The sequence below is a fragment of the Solanum lycopersicum genome, chromosome 11 (genome assembly GCF_036512215.1).
Source record: "Solanum lycopersicum chromosome 11, SLM_r2.1".
In the NCBI taxonomy this organism is placed as follows: Eukaryota; Viridiplantae; Streptophyta; class Magnoliopsida; order Solanales; family Solanaceae; genus Solanum; species Solanum lycopersicum.
The window spans coordinates 48,829,485-48,849,477 of NC_090810.1; the positions used below are offsets into that span (position 1 = coordinate 48,829,485).

Here is a 19,993-nt window from a genome sequence, read left to right on the forward strand (position 1 = left end):
GATTATATTCAGATAAGAATTACCATTTCATCCAGCAACATTACACCACTTTTGCACCTCATCATTTACACAAACATTCGCACATAAAATTCAACCATCAAAACATATCATTTTTCACATACTTTTGGTTGACATAACTTAACATGCTTACCATTCAAAACACATTATCACGAAAATAAAACTTAACACTTAAACTACCAGCAAACATACCAACAATATGATATCTAACCTATTTCACATTCATATCAAAGGGACACTAAAGACAAGGAGTTCGACAAGAACGGGAGCAACCCTAGTTTTTAGTAGATTCACCTGAGCCTTAAAGGTCTCTTGGGAAAGTGACCAAGAGTAAGAAAACCCATACCTTTTATGACGTTCAAACCTCAACTTTCTGCCCAAAATATTCTCCAAAAATCACGCCCAAATCCCCTCAAATTCAACACTAACTCGACCGAAAAACCCTTTATTTGCCTAACGTGTTTGATTAGTTGTTTGTTTATAATTTTCGTTTTGGGTTCTTCAAGTGTGAAGAACTTTAGTTTACCTACTGTTATTGTACGTTATTTGGCAGAGAAAAATGTGAGTGAGAGTAATAGAGACGTGAGAGAGAGAGATGAGCATGGGAGAGAAGAGTTTTCTTAGGCTTAGGAGTCTAGTTTAGGACTTAGTCAAATAAGTTTTATTTAATTATTAATAATCTGATTTCCTTTTATTTTAAATCAGCTAATAAATAATAAATATAAATTAATTACATTCATTTACCAACGTAAATTAAAACAATTTAATTCATTACTTCCACCTAGCTTCGAACACGGGTGGAGCAAGACTTCACTTCAACAATCCAATTTTGGCCCTCTCTCCCCAAAATAACCCTCTATCTTATTAATTAAATAATTAATTGTATATTTAGGGTAATTACGATACTACCCTTAGCCTAAAAAAAAGACCATTTTACCAGTAGACCCTCCAAACCTAAGATTTCCTCTTTTTAACTCTACTAAAGACTCATTCGAATAAATCTTCGTATTCGAGAGACCTACATGGTTGGACCTAACCTTTTCTAGCTCAACTAACTCCCCAAGTTAATTTTCCTTGTTGTAGCAAGGGTTAAGAGGTTTGGTTCTACGTGCATCCATCCGTGCGAACCCGATCTAATCGTAGGCATTCTAGACACATTAAACATTTCTTAGTATATTCATTTTTAGGGTTGTTACATTATCCCCCACTTAGGAACATTCGTCCCCGAATGACACTACTCTTTACTAACAATAAGTAAGTCATCTATAAAATGTATGCCTACATAGGTAATCCAATACTCCCCATTGGTTAATATCTGATTCACATATTAACATGATGGTACACATCCTTGAAACCTACTAATAGTTTCACATTGATAGACTAAGGAACTATTTCCTAAACTAGTCTCATCAAAGCATACAACATAAGTAAACATATAAATCATACAAATCAGAACCAACATGATGTCTCAAACATATTAACCTCATACTAGTGCATACACACCATTCACAGTTAAATACCTGAACAACTAATTAAGGCTACTCACCTCAGACTTTACCAGAGGTGCCTTCCCCTGCACCCCTAGACTTGAGTGCAAAGAATCATTGCCTCCTTAGATCCTCTTCACTTGGACCATTAGGATGAACTCTCTCCTTCCCTTGTTTTTGAATTCTCCTATTAATACAATCCTTCACCATGTGACCCGATTTGCCACAACTGTAAGAAGCGTTTGTGTCCATCATACACTCTCCTCCATGTAGTTTGCACACTTCGTGTAAGGTGGTCTCTCCTGTGGTGTATCTACTTCATTCGTTCTCTTAACTCTAAATTCAAAATTCCTATCATAGCGACCCTTGGATGAACTTCACTCCCCTTGGTGGGAGAGTCCCTTCTTAAACCTGGGCTTATCCCTGATCTCGGTACTACTCTTTCTTGAAAAATTCTCCTCGGCTTTCCTTGACATATTCCCTACCCTAGTGTGTTTATTCTTCCTACTTTCCTCCACTTGCTGTACATAGACCATAAGCCTGGAAAGGTCCATGTTGTCATGCAACATAGATTCCCTAAACTCCTCCTCGAGATCCTCAACAATCTTAGATCCAGTGTAAAGGTAAGGATTCATCCTCGTGAAGTCCTTAACCTACTATCCATGGTGTTGGCAGGTGGGTTCATCCTGGGAACACCTTGTTGCTCTGCCTCGGCTGTCATAGCCTGATCTTGTAAGGTTATGGCTTGGTCCATCTATTCCAAGGATATCCTTTATTCTCCATCTGTCAACCCAGCTAGGTTAACAGGCATCTCCATTTCAGTAGCTGGGCCCTGGGGAGGAGCTTGGTTTACTTCAGCATTTGCTCCTCCAATCTCTCTGCCTGCATTTCTCCTCGTATTCATCTTTTGGAAACTTTAAGAGTTGATGTTAGATATGATCTTAACACCAAGAAATTCGACATTAGAAAATGCACGATAGATTAGAAGAAGGGAAATTTTCCTACGCGTCATGTAGTCTCTAATCCAGGATAGTGGTGAACTTCACTACCATTACTTAGAAACTACTCAATGTGGTAGATGTGAACTTACTATCCTCAAAATTTAACCTAGAGCTCTGATACCAACTTTGTCAAGACCAGAGTCTAGACCCAAATACGCTGAAACTTACTTCTCAAATAAGAAGTAAAGTGGTTGTGTCAAGTAAATAACCCAACTAGTGAGGTTTGGATCGTTCCCACGAGGAAAATAGTTTAGACTTAACTTCAATTTATTACTACTATTGTTCAGTCAATTACTTCCTTGGAAAGCAAAAATGATAAAAAAAAAAGGGGGAGGGGGGGGGTTTCTATTCCTAATAAATGAAAATAACTAGGAAATAAAATAAGACAACTAACAGCTTCGAATGTTGGACTTTAATCAATTAATCAAAGTAACTAGGGTTCACGTGTTCCCCACAAGTTCATAACTTGATAAGTCTAACTATAACAATTCTTTCCTAGTATCTTGCATGCAAAGTGATAAGTTGTGTATTTCTAAATCCTTGGTCTGGCATCTTGAAAATTTCTCTCCACACCTTGGTCCGGCTATATGTGTTGCTACCCTAACCCATATCTTTACCTCATATTAAGCATCGTATTCGATATTTGACTAAGTTATTACCTCGTACCAATCAATACTAGCATATTAGATAGTATACACTAAATCTATGTTGATAACTCTTTTCCTATTATCTACCTCCTTGGTCCGGCAAGTAGCATTAAGGCAAGTTCTAACGTTGGCCATCCGTTAAAAGGACTTCTAAAAGAAAGAATTATCAATACATGCAAGACACTATTCTAGAATTGTTATTTTAGTTAGGTTTTACCTCATTATTGACCGATGGTTCCCACAACCCTAGTTATGGAGTTTAGCTACCCATAGTCATAATTACAATATTCAAATATGTGATATAAGAATTCATGCACTTACTTCGATGAGAAAGAGTAATATCCAAAAGTTAAATTGATTAATCAGCAAAACTCACCAACAATCAATGATAAAAGTCTTAAGATAATCAATAATCTCTCAAAGAGTCTACAAAATAATCAAGAGTCTCCCAATAGTCAAAGGTCTAACAATGATCAGAGTCTAACAAAATAATCCAGAGTCTAACCTCAAAAACGACGTTTTTTGAATTATTTATAGAAAACAAAAACCTAATGAAACAAGGACTCTATTTGCTGGAAATTTGTCAAAAACGCGGATGAATCGACGGATATCGCGACGGATCGTCGTGGTCACGACCAACCTTCATGGACTCCGTCGTCCCATACTTGATGAAATTTCTTCTGCTACTCTCTTCATTACCCTTGACGGCAGGTATGGCGGATTGTTACGAGCACAATGGTCCGTTGAGGGGCTCCGTTCCAAAACACTTGAACTCTTGGAATATGGGTACTGGGCTACTTCTCTGATCTTCATGACGAACCTGCAGGACGGACCGTCATGGCTACGATGGTCTGTCACATTTTCCATGACCCCACACTTGGTCAGACTTCCCCATCTTCCTTTAGCAGCTGCACTACGCTGCCACCTATGAATCGTCACAAGCATGACGGACTGTCACAAGCTCCGTAGGTGGTCTCTTTTGCATTTATTTGCTCAAAAACCTCCGCATTCATCTTTGGACAGATTTCCTACAAATAAGGAGATACTTATATAAAATTATCACAAAAAGGCTTTTGGACACACTAAACTTAAGGAAAAAGTATTAATAATATCGTGAAACCACGGTATATCAGACCCCAGACGAGACCGGCATCGTTGACCTCTCGGAGGTCGCAGACAAGCCTACAAATGTCATTTTTACTTCATCTAGATTAATTTTAGCGGAAAATTTGAAACTTTTTATTTCCTAACATGCTTATTAAACATTTTATTACATGTATGATTGTTCACCATCAACCATCTAACATTAAGATCATCAAATGAAAGAAATGGTTCATATCTGCATTAAATGTGTACTTGCCAAAATGGCACCATTTCAAAGTATGAAATGAAATGGGAAATGAAATACTAGTGGAACATGCTCCACTAGCTAAAGTCTACATCTAATCTAGATAATAACAATTGACAACCTCGAAAGCATGAGGTACTACCAAGTCGGGATGAAAGATCCACGTACGGATAGATGCAACGTCAACCTGTAAATTGTAGCGTCCACATGTTCCTGCACCTAAAAATATAGAGTTGTATGGAATTAGTACACACTTGTACTATGTATGGGTATATGCAAGCACACACCAAGGACATGCATGAGAAAGAATAGCTCTTTCCTAGCTATATGATTATAGCAGGTCAAATTAGTGGAATTGCCGAATTGAGATTTGGAAAGGGAATGAACTTCCCAAATTTGGATTAGGAAAGTTTATGAACTTTCCAAATTTGGAATACGAAAGTTATGTCATGCGAGTAACATGTATCATCATATTAAACATTTTGCACAAAGCATGCAACAACGTACACATAGCACATATCATAATTCCTGTAACATATAATGTTGTTCATATCATTCATTCATATGTCATGAGACCTTGGAATCATGGACTTGATATTAAGACTTTCCAAAAATGAGTTACATATGGGACCTCAACTAGGGAGACTTCTTTAGCAAACACACAGCCTGCTTCGTTCATTCGTGCGTACTTCATTTCATTTCATTCATGGTCTAGCGTAAACACCATCTATACCTAGGATGTAGTTTAAGACTTTCATCGGGTTCGTTTTGGAATGACCAAGAATGACCTAATGTCATTACTTGAATCCAACTAACCTCTTGATTATCCTATCCTAACACCTTTAGTATCATTCGTTTCATTATGTGCATCATTTGAGGTATGCCTCATTCATTCATTGGGAACTTTAACTTTAACCGACATAGATCATGTGATCTTCATGAAATCCAGTGTAATGAAACCCCACACCGAAAAGAGGTGGAATCGCCGGCCAAAGTGACCCAAAACATGCTAGCGTATATGGGAATCGAACCCCGCCAAATCCTTATATTTTCATTATACACTTGAAGACTAGGAGATATAAGGAAACCCATACCCAGCATGCTGAGCAGTCTCATCTCATGAGAGTTACGTGAACCTCCGCCCTGCCCGAAAGAAGGTATTACGGCTCATAGATAGTCTATTGGTGCTCAGCATAAAGCTCCATTACATTCAACTCATACATCATGGAAGTTGGCTTCTAGTATGAGGACATCATATCTCAAAAGATGATTTCCCATATCATCATTAGTATTAAGTGTGTTAATCTTAATACTTTTAATTAGAGTGTTCATAGAGACTGATCTCTTCATTAACTTTACACTCTCATAGGTGAGTACGTTTTGGTAACATTTATTTAGGTTCATTTGAGATTGCTCTCATCTTTGACATTATCCTCATATCATGTTGTCACCACATTCATTATCATTAGAATATTTTCTCTTCATAGTTACTCACCCCTTTTTACGTGAATGTTCATTTCATCATATGCCAATGCACTTGGCCATTTGGTGTTTTTCACACTCTTACTTAAACCTTCAAGGGTTTCATCATTTCATTGTTCATTTCATCATTTCATTTTTCATTTTATCATATGTCACGGCACTTGGACATTTAATGTATTTTACCCTCGTACTTAACCCTTCTAGGGTTTCATCATTTCATTATATACATTTTAGGTTCACTTACTTTTAAACGTATGCTAGACTTATGGGACTATACATACAAGCCATGGGGCTTCATTCATAGTTTGTCTAAGTAATTCATATTTACCCAAGATTATATGGTACTATACTTATGCATCTTGTAGATATGCCAAGATATTGATTCCGATCTTTAGAGGCAGCATTTATTAAATATTTAATTACGTAGGTCTTATGTGTCAATACGGAATTGGGCAAGGGAACCCGATTTCAAATCCCTTGGACAACACTTAATCTTATTTTATGTTTGATAATGGAATTTTTCAGACTTGGGGGACCCTAGTTCGATCCCCATAAACCCCATAATATTTCCTCTCTTTTTGTCCTCTCCTTTTTCGTTTAAGTCAAGGAGGTTGTCGGTTCAATCCCCCACAAGCTAATTTTTTTTAATTTCTCTTAACTTTCTCACCTATCCAAGAGGTTTTGGGTTCAATCCCTATTCTCCAAATTTATTTTCTCCTTTATTTTTCTCCTAACTCTCTCATCCATTCAAGAGGTTGCGAGTTCAATCCCCACTCACCAATGACCACATCTATTTATCCTTGCATTTGTCTCACGAATTTTTTATGAATTTTTAATTTAGTGATGTCATGGGTTAAATCCCAAATGACCTCACATTTAAAAAAAATTAAACCAAGCTCATTTTTTTAAAAGTTGGCCGAGACTACAATTTCCAGCAGGCTTGAAATTTAGTCTCTTCCAATCCATTTTTTCTTAATCTTTTGTTAAGTTTTTTTGTAGCTTTCATGTAATTATGTCTTGGTTTCAATACTTAGTGATCTCACTTATTTTACATTAATTTTTCATTGAATTTTGTTTATTTGGCCGAACCCAACCTACCAAATGCTTGAAATTTGTTCACTATTTTCAGCTTCTTTTTATCATCATTCAAACGTTAATTCTTAAGGCATTTCGTGGATCATTTGGTGCATCTTTAAGTGTAATATTTTTATGATTATATTCAGTCAAGAATTACCATTTCATCCAGCAACATTACACCACTTTTACACCTCATGATTTACACAAATATTCGCACAAATTCAACCATAAAAACATATCATTTTCACATACTTTGGGATGACATAACTAAACATGCTTACAATTCCAAACACATAATCAAGAACACATTATAACGAAAATCAAAATTCACACTTAAGCTACCAGGAAACATACCAACAACAAACCTATTTCACATTGATATCCAAGGGACACTAGGGACAAGGAGTTTGACAACAATGGAAATAGCCCTAGTTATTTAGTAGATTCACCTGAGCCTTAAAGGTCTCTTCGGAAATGTACCACGAGTAAGAAAACCCTTACTTTTATGAAGTTCAAACCTCGACTTGCTTCCCGAATTATTTTCCAAAATTCACGTCCAAATCCCCTCAAAGGCAACACCAACTCGACAGACAAACTTCTCTTTGCCTACGTGATAAATTTTGTTTTTTGTCTTATATTTTCGTTGTGAGTTCTTCAAGTGTGAAGAATTTTGGTTTACCTACTGTTTTTGGAGTTATTTTGGCAGAAAAAGTGAATGAGAGTGATAGAGACGTGAGAGAGAGACATATGAGTGTGGGAGAGAAGAGTTTTATTAGGCTTAGGAGTCTAGTTTAGGACTTAGTCAAATAAGGTTTTATTTAATAATTAAAAATATGATTTCCTTTCATTTTAAATCATTTAATTACTAATCAATATAAAATAATAACATTAATTTACCAACTTAAATTAAAACAATTTAATTCATTGTTTCCACCTAGGTTCGAACACGGGTGGAGCAAGACTTCACTTCAACAGCCCAATTTCGGTCCTCTCTCTCCAAAATTCCCCTCCACCTTATTAATTAAATCTTTTATTATATATTTAGGGTAATTACGATACTATTTCTATCGTGTAAAAACACCATTTTACTCCTACACCCTCCAAACCTAAGATTTTCCCTTTTTAAGTCCGGTAAAGACTCCTTCAAGTAAATCTTCATATTCGAGAGCCCTACATGGTTGGACCCAACCTTTCTCAGCTCAACTAACTCCTCAATTTAGTTGGCTTGGATGTAGCAAGGGTTCCAAGGTTTGGTTCTACCCGCATCAATCTGTGTGAACCTGGTCTAATCGTTGCCATTCTAGAGACATTAAGAATTACTTAGCATATCCATTTTTAGGGTTGTTACAAATACTCTATTTATAAAAGAAATTTACAACTAATGATGTCACCAATTACATCATGAAAATACTTAAGTTTCAAGCTTTTCAACTTAAGTATTATCTTGGTAAGATTTAGTTGGTATGTTGTTGTACCAAAATAAGACTTTGGAAAAAAATATGGGGCTGGAACCCCACAAAAATGTGGTGAATAGAGCGTTTAGATGAAATGTTTTGTATCTCTCTTTTTATGGTGTAAAGATATTGGTTTAGAGGATACATAATAGTTCGTAGAATTTTTAGGATCCCTGTAAGTATTTTTTTTTTATTTCTTCTTTTGAAGGTCCCCCAACATCTCCTTAATGCTGAGGAATACAACATTACCCATTTTCCAAATAAAACATGGAGAAGAGAGCACTGGCCTCATCTTTATTTATTTATTCTGAAAAAGATTGAATAGATAAGGTAAAATGACTTGTACTCTTAAACGCTGATTTATTTTTGGTGTATTAGTCTTTTCTCCAAATATTTGTTGCCTTTATATTATCTTTGTTGAAGTACCGTCTCATCTAAATTTTCAAACTGTTGGAGAGAGCACTCATTTACATAATTAATTATCTCTCAACGGGTCAAACATGTGGAAATCTTTTGATAATGTGTGTCAATGAGACTTGAACCCAAGATATCTGCTATTCTGATACCATGTTGAAATGTGCGTTACAATCTCATTTAAAAGCTTAAGCTTTAGGGAGCACACTTTCATTTCATTAATTATGTCTTCATATGAAGTATGGATACTCTAAAGACATAATGTAAAGTTGCAGATGACTATGCCATTTGTACTTGATTTTCTAGTGGAACATATGTTGAACACTTAGGAACTATTTGATACTATCTGTATTTATTTCCTAGTTCTTGTAGTGTATCAATCTTTCGAATATCTGTAAATCTGAATCCAATTCCTAATTCTCTACAGCAGAATGAAAAGGAAGCTTCATTTTTCATACTAAGAAGGTGGTGGAAAGGGGTGAATATATTTGAGAATGCCTATATATTTCTTCCCAGACATGAAGAGTAAGTTGTGTGGTTCCTTTTACCATGGTTTGATTTACAAAGATTGAATTCAAGTATGCTATACTTGGAGATTTTTTATTTGGTTTGTTTGTGTTGTAGAATGGAAAAAGTCTCACATTAATGGTTAATGAGATGGGTGGACTCCTTATAAGGTTTGAGCAATCCTCCTGCGTTTGAGATAGCTTTTGGGGTGTGAGTTAGGACCAAGACCTAATTTAACAGTTTGTATTAAGATCTTATAATTCTTATGCATATGATTTAGGATCAATTGGAGTGATTCATTTTTTGTAATAATGTAACTAGACTGATTTCGTTCTTTTCTTACGACGTGTATTGTACTATTTAACCCCGATTAGTTGAGGGAGCAACATAAGTGAGATGGAGTCAATGCAGTTAGTAAAGAAACAGTAATTTTCGGTGAGAAATCCTGTTGCCGAGAAATGATTTTGGTAACTTAGCTTTTGGGGTGTGAGTTAGGACCAAGACCTAATTTAACAGTTTGTATTAAGATCTTATAATTCTTATGCATATGATTTAGGATCAATTGGAGTGATTCATTTTTTGTAATAATGTAATTAGACTGATTTTGTTCTTTTCTTAGGACGTGTATTGTACTATTTAACCCCGATTAGTTGAGGGAGCAACATAAGTGAGACAGAGTCAATGCAGTTAGTAAGGAAACAGTAATTTTCGGAGAGAAATCCTGTTGCCGAGAAATGATTTTGGTAACTTAGCAGTTAGTACTGTTCGGAGTTTTCTTGGTTCTCCCGGAGTACTATGTCTATACCACAGTACCGCCAGCAGAATAAGAACCCTTGTGCAACCCCACCCAAGGAATTCAGTTGATGTAGGGTTGTTCATACATATTAATGTTCCATTACCTAAACCATATCTCCAACATGTGGCTAGAAAGAGCAATCGAGGAATAGGAAATAAAAAGGGTGGTGGCTTTTTTTGCGGGTGATAAAGAATAGATGGTTTCTATTTGGAAAATAGTTAGAACTGATGTGATGGATATTGTTGTTGAGTTTCATGAAAGAGGGAAATTTGAGAAAATTATTAATGCTTCATCCATTGTCATCATCCCAAAAGGGAAGTAGCTACGAGCATGAAGGACTATAGACTTATTAGTATAGTTGGAAGCATCTAAAGATCATGTCTAAGGTGATTTCTATTGAACTTAAGAAGGTGTTAGACGATATTATCTCTACTTCGCCACAATGTTTTGTGAAGGGTACATAAATTATAGATGCGGCTTTGGTGGGAAACAAAGTAGTGGATTGAAGGAGAAAGCAAAAACTGGTAGGTGTGTTCAACATTACCAGTTTTTTAAAAAATGGAGTTGTAGGTGTAGAGTGAAAACTTGATTGTGAAAAGGCCTAGGGTCTTGTTGACTGAAAATTCCTAGATTCCATTATACTTCAAATGGAACTTAAGTAAAATCAAAGGAAATGAGTTTGTTTTTGCATATCTTCAGCGATATTTCCTACTAACAATGATGTTATTCTAGTTATGAAAGCATGAAGCGGGATGATGGATATACCTTCCCTTGGGGTTACTTGAGGGACTTTGATTTTTTTGCGTTTAGGGGTGAGGGACAATATCAGTGTCTCACTTATAGATATGATTTGTGTTTCGGTTGTGGTTTGTGGAGGAATACCATAAAGGAATGGGATTATGTTTTGGAAAATATCTCAGTCAAGGTCTGAGATGGAAGAAGGGTAAATTATTGGGGGCATAAATGGTGTGGAGACATTATTGATACATAAATTTAAGAGATACGGAGTGTCTTGCCAAAGAGATTTGACAATACAAAATATTAAGGGGACACGCGGTGGAGGTTTTTTGGGACTTCAAATTTAGAAGGGAATTTCAAGATTGGGAAGTTGTTGAGTCCGGTGATGAACGAGACAATTGGTGGTGGGGCTTGGGGAACACTGGAGTATTCTCTATGAATTCCTCCAATGAGAAATTGATTGCTTACGTTTTTCCATATAATGCAACAAGGATACCAAAGGTGCCAAGGAAGGTGCGTTTTTTCACTTGAATAGCTGCGAGAAGGGTGATTTTGATAGAAGAAAAACATAGAAAGCAAAATGTTGTTTGCATCAATTGGTATTAACTATGTAAGAAGACATGTGAGGATGTGGATATTCTTCTTTGACATTGCGGAATGACCATGAGTTATGGTGGGAATATGTTTAGGTGGTTACACTCCGTAGGCAACGTCAAAAATTGTGAAAGAGTTAACGTTTAGGTGGAGGACCGGAAGCAAAATGAGAAGAAGAAGGGCTAGGAATGTGGTTCCGCTTATGTTAATGTGAAATGTTTGGAGAGAGAAATAGTATATGTTTTGAAGGAGTAGAGTCTAATTTCTCCCGGTTGAGGAGAAGTCTCTGTTCCCTTCTATTTTTTTGGTGCTCACATGAAGTTCCTTTTCGTATAGATGATTGGGTGGAGTTTGGAGAGCCTAATACCATTTTGTAGATTATTTACTCTTTCCCTTTTGTTTTACCCCTTGTATACGACATTTTGGCCATGTATAGAATTGAAAATATAATTACCCCATAAAAATATAGTTTTTTGTTCCTCAAAGCATATTAAATTTATTTCTTTCCAAATTCAGGGGCCATCCTCCATCTACTTGTGCTCTTTTCCATTACTATTGCTTCCTCCCAACTCTATTGAGCTTCGGTAATCTTCCTGGGCATAATCCAAAATATGCTTTTAAAATTAATGAAAAATTCCTATTCTATCACCTAGCAATGTAGGAATAGATGGTTAACTGACTATCTTTGCCCTTAACTCCACATAGAAAGAATCGGGAGCACATTGTGATCTTTCTTCTCAATATATTGTCCTATATAAGGAAAAATTACTTTGCCAAAAGCTACTTTGTGTGGAATATTAGTTCTCTAAATATGCTTCCAAAGCAAATTATCAATCTGCTGATTAGACTGGTTCATTATTCGATAGGCTGCATTCACCTTAAAGCACTATTATTACTACATTGCCGCCTTAATACATATTTCCATGCCTGGAACCTACTAAATACATCCTTTCACTTAGCTTACAGGTTTAAGTATGCCTCAAGAAAGCCTTTATCAAAACATGATCTGGATTGCTGGCGGTTCTTCTCCATCGTCATATCAACTGATTCTCCTAGGTAGGTAATAAGGAAAGATAATCTCAGTATATGTTGTCTTTACTTTTTCTGATTTTTCAATCTTTTACATCTTTCAATATTTTAGATCTTCTATATCTTGTTTGTATACCTTATTTCATGTAATCTTCTGATTCTTTTTATTTAGTTTCCTTTGTTTTGTAGCAATCTCTGCTTCCCCTTATGTATTTAAAGATGGTTAATTACAAAAAAATATAGCTTTCTGCAAAATAATTCTCTTTTTATGGTATCAGAGCAGTTCACGCTCTAATGAGGTTCTGATCCTTTTCTTTTTTTTTATCCACCATGACTAACAACTTGAACATCAATACTTCATCTTTGCAAACTCCAGTCAATCCCACCACAAGTAACCAAAACTCAAGTATCTCCCCCTATCAAACAGTCATGAATCCATTAAATCAAGGAAGTCAACTTGTTTCCATCAATCAACCCACCCAACTGCCTATAAGGCTTGCTGGCAACCCCAACTATTTCACCTGGAAAGCTCAAATCGATGGTCTTTGCCTTGGCTATGATCTGACTTCCTACATTGATGGTATCTTTCCTTGTCCATCTCCAACTGATCCAAACTATCAACCATGGAGGCGATAATATGTCCTTTTTCGTCATGCTCTTATGACGTCTGTTGATCCTACCATAGCCCCTCTGATTATCTCTACATCTTCTGTGCACATCACTTGGACAAAATTAGCGCAACAATATGCCAATAAAAGTCAAACTCGTAGTTACAGTCTTCCTAATTCTCTCAGTCGCCTTATGAAGGGAACCAAGTACATTGCTCAATATCTCAATGAGATTCGATCCATCTCAGACAAACTTGACCTTGCTGGCTATCCCATTAGCACAGATGAACTTGTCATCAAAGTGTTCAACGGCCTTGGACCAGAATATGATGCCATTAGCTCTGTCATTTGTGCTGGTGAAAACAACATCACTTATGAGGAGCTTTTTGAAAAACTCAGCATATGCGAATTGTCTCTTCTTCACACACCCAAGCCTGAGATGCCACCTCTTATTGGTCCTCTTACTGCCCAGTTTAATCAGTTTTCGACACAAGTTGATAAAAAACACCAGAGCAACAATCGTACCAATCAATCTAGTGGTAACTGGTCAGGCCATCAAAACAACCCCAATTCGGGCAGAAATAACAATCACCAAAATTCCAATAATAATAACTGACACTCTCGGAACTCCAACAATAAAGCTCGAGTTTAGTGCCAAGTGTGTGAAAAATATGAACATATTGCTCGTGTTTTCCACTCTACAATCACAATATGAATGACCCATAAGCTAATTTTTCATCGACTACTGGATCAACCAATCCTGATTGGGTCATGGATACTGGTGCATCACATCACATTACCTCAAATACTCATAATATGCATGCTTACTCTGAGTACACAGAGACGGATGATGTTATAGTTGGTGATGGTAATGGTGTTAAAATAACCCACACATGCCTTACTACTCTCCCCACTCCCTCTCGTAATTTTGTTCTAAAAGTTGTTTTATGCGCTCCAACTATTTATCGCAATCTTATTTTTGTTCGTCTATTTTGTGTGCAAAATAAAACTTCTATTGGATTTTCCCTACTTTTTTTGTTGTGAAGTATTTGAGAACGTGAGCACCTCTGGCTCAAGGCCATAATAGGACGCAGATTTATGAGTGGATTGGCTCTTCTACAACTCCAGCTACCTATTTCACCATAGCTTCCCATCTCTAATCTAGTACACTTTGGCATCGTCGTCTTGGTCACCCACATCATAAAGTACTTAATTCCATTTTTTCTATATATAAGTGGGTTGTTTTATTCCTCCTCTCAACAGAGTTGTAATTCTTGTCTTTGCAAGAAAAGTCATTGTTTACCTTTTTCTACATCCACCTTAACTAGCTCTCGTCCGTTAAAACTTTTAAATACTAATGTTTTGGACCGTCTCCCATTACTACTCAAAATGGTACTCATTTTTATGTTATATTTATTGAACATTTTACAAAATATATATCGCTTTTCACACTCAAAGAGAAATCAGATGTAACTTCCATATTCCTTAATTTCAAACTCTTGGTCGAAAGGTATTTTAACTCAACAATTCTCACTATATATTTAGATGATGGTGGTTAGTACGAAGGCTTAACTAAGATGTTGGCTAGCATGGACATCCAACCTCTGTTTTCACCCCACTTATACACCCCAATGAGTTCGTACTGTTGAACGTTGCCATCGACATATAATGGAGACAACTTTAACTTTACTACATCAAGCCTTTATGCATCTTCAATACTGGTCTTATGCTTGTCAAACTGTTGTATACCTCATCAACCGTATGCCCATCCCTATAAATAAGGGAAAATCTCCTTTTGAAGCCCTTTTTCATGTAAACCCCAATTATTCCTCTCTTCGTACCTTTGCTTGCTTATGTTATCCCTGGTTAAAACCCTATAATAACCATAAACTGAAACCAAAATATCGCCCTTTTGTCTTTCTTGGTTACTCTGTCACCCACCATTCTTACCAATGCCTTGATCCATCTGCTTCCAAAATATTTCTCTCTCATCGTGTAATGTGCTAGGAAAAGAGTTTTCCTTTTAAATTCATTTCTTATGGGCTACCTTAGGTTACACCACAAGGAATACATTCATGGCTTGACAACTAAACCACCAACCGCCCATGTCATCCTGAAACCATATCTCCTCTCGTGTCTCTGATGCTCCATTAGTGCCTATATCAGCTCATTTTTACCGATAAAGAATACGCCACCATCATCTTCTTCATCCCCATTGCAAACACATTTTTATTCCACATCTCCTTCTTGTACCAAAAATGATGATACTAGTCCCTTATCCTCTACGACTATTCCTTCCTTGAGTGAAGATGCTTCTGCCTATCCTTCGCAACAAATAAGTTCTACTCCCTTTCAACCACCTACTCGTATTACTACCCGCTCTCAGCATAATATTTTTAAGCCTGAAAATTCTACAGACTACTCTGTTTTGGTTGTTTCTAATGACACAACAGTGGTTCCCCAAACTTACAAAAAGGCAGTTCAACATGCTCCTTGGTGTTATGCAATGTTTGAAAAGATTGTCGCTCTTGTTAAAAATAATACTTGAAGTTTAGTTTCTAAATCTCAAGCCCAGAATATAATTGGTTGTAAGTGGATTTTTCAATTAAACACAATCAATATGGCTCAATAGACAGATACAAAGAAAGATTGGTAGCCAAGGATTTTCATCAACGGCCAGGTGTTGACTTTACTTCTGCATTCAGCCTAGTGGTCAAGCCAACTATAATTTGTCTTCTACTGACATTTTCTGTATACTTTAACTGGCCTCTATACAGCTCGATGTAAATAATGCTTTCCTTCAAGGAACTCTAGCTGAAAAAGTTTATATGGATCAACCGCCTGGGTTCACTAATAAAAGTTATCCTAATAATGTGTGCAAACTTCACAAAGCAATTTATGGACTCCGTCAAGCTCCTCGTGCATGGATACAGAGTCAAAGAACTTTATTGCTTCTATTGGTTTTGTATGCTAACAATCAGGTCCTTCTCTATTCATTCTCCGTGGCACAGTCTCTGTTGTATATCTTCTCCTATATGTGGATGATATCATACTCATAGGATCTCCAAAGACCAAGCTTTACCATGTTAACGATGAATTGGCTCGTCATTTTTCTCTCAAGGACTTATATCCCTTGACATATTTCCTCAGTCTTGAAGTTTGTCGCCAATCCACCAGTCTGTATCTCTCTTAAAAGAAGTATAATATTGATCTTCTCCAGCGCTTCAACATGATGGAGGCGAAGGGAGTCCGTCCTCCTCTTGCTTCCTCAGCCATTTTGAAACTGGATGATGGATTTTCGCCTATTGATTGTAAAATCTACAGGGATCCCATTGGCACTCTTCTATATCTATCTATCACAGCGCCTGACATTACCTTTGTTGTCAATCGCTTATCTCAATTCATGCACAAACCCTCCTATGAACATTTCCAAGCTGCAAAAAGGGTATTGAGGTATCTAAAAGGCACCAATCACCTCTGTTTACTCATTTGACCAGTTGCACCTTTAAACCTAACCACTTATTCGAAATTTCATTTAGGTGGGAATCTGCTGACGGATGCTCTACTGTGTATATGTTATCTTACTTGGAGGCTCGTCTATCAGTTGGTCGTCTAAGAAGCAACAAATAGTAGCTCACTCATCCACTAAAGATGAGTACAAAGCCATTGCCAATGCTACTGCTGAAACAATTTGGATTGTCAATCTTCTCAAAGAGCTCCGCTTCTCCATTCCAAACACTCCAACCATTTGTTGTGATAACCTTGGTGCCACTTTCCTCTGCTAAAATCCAGCTTTCGACACACGTATGAAGTATCTTGACTTGGATTATCACTTTGTCTGGAAGCTGGTTCAAGATAAGTCTCTTACTGTCCATCAGGTTTCATCCTCTTTGCAGCTAGCTGACTCTCTTATGAAGATTGTACCTGTTTTGCCAGTTTCCTCTCTCATCGATCCAAGATAGGTGTTGTCGAACCACCACCTATCTTGCGGGGGCATGATAAGGAAATAAAATCTCACGATATGTTCTCTTTACTCATTCTGATTTTGCAATCTTTTAGATCTTCCATATCTTGTTTGTATCCCTTATTTCATTTATCTTCTCATCCTATTTAGTTTCCTTTGTATTGTAGCATTCTCTTCTCCCCCTTATGTATTTAAATATGGTTAATTTAATAAATAAAAGCACAGCTTTCTGCAAAATACTTCTCTTTTTAGTAGGAACTATATATCAAGACACACAGGCTGGTGAAAATCTCATTCTTAAAATCTTCTCTACATTCCTACTCACAGGCTTAAGTCTCCGCTTCACACCTAACATGTTTCTATCTTGGGTGGTTGTACTTGTTGGTAGTCACATCTCAATCTATGTAGGTGCTACACGAGCAAGTCAACCAGCCTACCCAACAGTCCATGTACATTGATCCAGTGTTATCAAAGCGCGCTTAAGCCTTGAAGCGAGGCTCAAAACGTGTTGAGTGCTTTGCCTCGCTTTATGTGCGCTTTAATGTCTTTCATCAAAGTTCTAAGGAAAACATTTCCTTTCCAGTGAGCCTCTTATGAAGAAGTGAAGCTAAATAATTGATATTTCACTTCATCATAATTTTTTTTTAGTTTCTTTGGTCCTATATTTGTTATTCATGTTTATAATTATTAGTCTTGGACAAAACATATATATTTTACTCTTTTCTCCCTTTGCGCCTTTTTTGTTAAAGCTCACGCTTTATTTGCGTTTTGCACTTAAAGCCCCCACAAATCTTAGAGCTTTTTTGTGCGTTTTGCCTTTGATAGCACTGCATTGATCAGTTCAGCCGGTAGTCCTTATTAGCAAACGTGTCTAGTCATTGCTCATGCCCCCCCCCCCCCACACACACACACACAACAAAAGGAGAACATTGAATAGGGAACTACTTTTTTCGTTGAAGTATAATAGTTTTATTAATGATGGAAATAGAACTCTATACAAGTTGTAAATTCCGGTGATTTATATCTTTTGTTAATGACTAACTAAGAGATCATAATTTTTCACAAAATGGAATAATGAATAAGTAGTTGGCCGAGGAGTTCATTGACTTCGCTCCAAATTATTTTTGTCGATTTTGGTGCATTTGACATTACTCTTTGTCCTCTTACACTATTTCTGTTGAGTTACTATTGATGTTCTTGTGTTGGTTCTTCTCTTTTGTAGTCTTCTTTGGAGCCTGGTTATAATTGCATACTAGATAAAGAAGATCAACTGGGGCCAATTTTACTTCACTTGGATTCATTAGGGCTTCATTGCAGCAAGTCCCTCTTTGCTACCATAAGAAAGTACGCTGAACTCTGTCGTTGGCTGTTAAATAACGTGACACCCATGCTACAGAATCTATTTTGTGTAGATTGTAGTTGTGATTCAGAGTTCTTATAATTAATGACTGCAGCTACATCTTGTTTTTGATTTGCCATAACTACATCATTGTCTTGATAATAATGTATATGTCAGGGGTCCAGTAGTTTGGGCTTGGGACTTCGATGTTGGAGGTTTCAAGTTTGATACCCCTTGCCAGCCTAAGCAATGGGTTTGCCTTCTGTGTCGACCTCGTCGCACCAGTCTTTCCTACCCCTCTTGTGTAATTTGCGAGCTACTGCATAGGAGCGGGGGGTTTACCCAAAGGGTAGCGGCTGCGGGCTCACTTGTCATAAACAATTTGCTAATTTCTTCTGCTATATTGATCTTGTTTATGATATGCTACAATATAGAAATGATAACTAATTACAGCATGAATTGTAACAGCTTGACAACTAAAGGGGCAAAAATTAGAGTTCTGTTATATATCATACTTGGCTGGACAGAAATGGGAACTTTATCAGGGTGATCAATTTGCATGCATGGTAAAATTAGTGACACTTAGGAGGGAAAGACCCCAATACCAAATGGGAATTCTTGCATGGCTATATCCGTGCTAATTCATTTCCATTCAATATGCCTAAGGGAGAAAATTGTTTGCTGATGAGATCTGGAATGCCTCAACACAAAAGTCATTGTTGCTTACTACTTTGTCTTGTTGAATAAGAAATTGATATCTGGTGTCTTTCAAGTGTTCCTACTTCGGTTATATATTTATTGTTTGGGTGTTCTCAATTGCAGCGTTTTGATCACTTTACAGTTAATCTGAATATTACAATGTTTACTCTGTCATAACCAATTTTCTCGTAAGATAACATTTTGGACTGGAAGATCTTAAACCTGGATGTTGCAGATTTCTGGTACAAGAATGGAAATTCTTAAGACAAGGAGAAGTGCCAGCTCTTCATATTTCAGACAAAATATGGGAAAATCTTCCACGAAGAATTGATGAAAACATCATTCAGGTATTCTTTCATTTGCGACTTATGGCATGAAGCAGTCTTTGGAATTCTTTTTATACCAGAAGCTATCTGTGAATTCAAATACCTTGTGATACAGGGCTGATATCGGATGTGAGCTTTTGTTTTGGGAATTTGCTTGGAAAAATTACTTAATACACAACTTATCTTCTAAAATTTCCTACCAGTTGAAAAAATTACAAAAATTCCTACTCTCTCCGAAATCACTTTACATGATATATCGGGACGTATGAGATGTATCAGGATGTTGAGTGATGAATCGGGACGTTTAGTGATGTATTCGAAATCGAGATATGATGTATCGGGACGTTGAGAACATTTTGGGATGTATCTGGATTCAACCAAATTTAAGGGATTTTGTAATTTGAAAAAGTCGGATAGGATGTAACTAACTCTTAACACTTGGGATTTGTGTAAAATAATTTGTTT

The 19,993-nt window shown here is 36.7% G+C and overlaps 1 protein-coding gene across 1 annotated transcript; it reads left to right on the forward strand.

Moving 5' to 3' along the window:
- The first annotated feature begins 13,252 nt into the window (after positions 1-13,252).
- LOC138339450 (uncharacterized) lies at positions 13,253-16,830 on the forward strand. The gene is made up of 5 exons (XM_069291047.1): positions 13,253-13,746; positions 15,355-15,730; positions 15,978-16,181; positions 16,421-16,653; positions 16,740-16,830. The coding sequence occupies exons 1-5, from the start codon at positions 13,253-13,255 to the stop codon at positions 16,828-16,830; spliced, it is 1,398 nt and encodes a 465-aa protein (XP_069147148.1).
- Positions 16,831-19,993: the final 3,163 nt, after the last annotated feature.

Coding starts and splice junctions, on each gene's coding strand:
- LOC138339450 (XM_069291047.1), top strand. CDS start 13,253: ATGACGTCTGTTGATCCTACCATAGCCCCTCTGATTATCTCTACATCT. Junction 13,747..15,354: donor AATCAATCTAGTGGTAACTG/GTCAGGCCATCA, acceptor ATGCTCCATTAG/TGCCTATATCAGCTCATTTT. Junction 15,731..15,977: donor TTGAAAAGATTGTCGCTCTT/GTTAAAAATAAT, acceptor GCCTCTATACAG/CTCGATGTAAATAATGCTTT.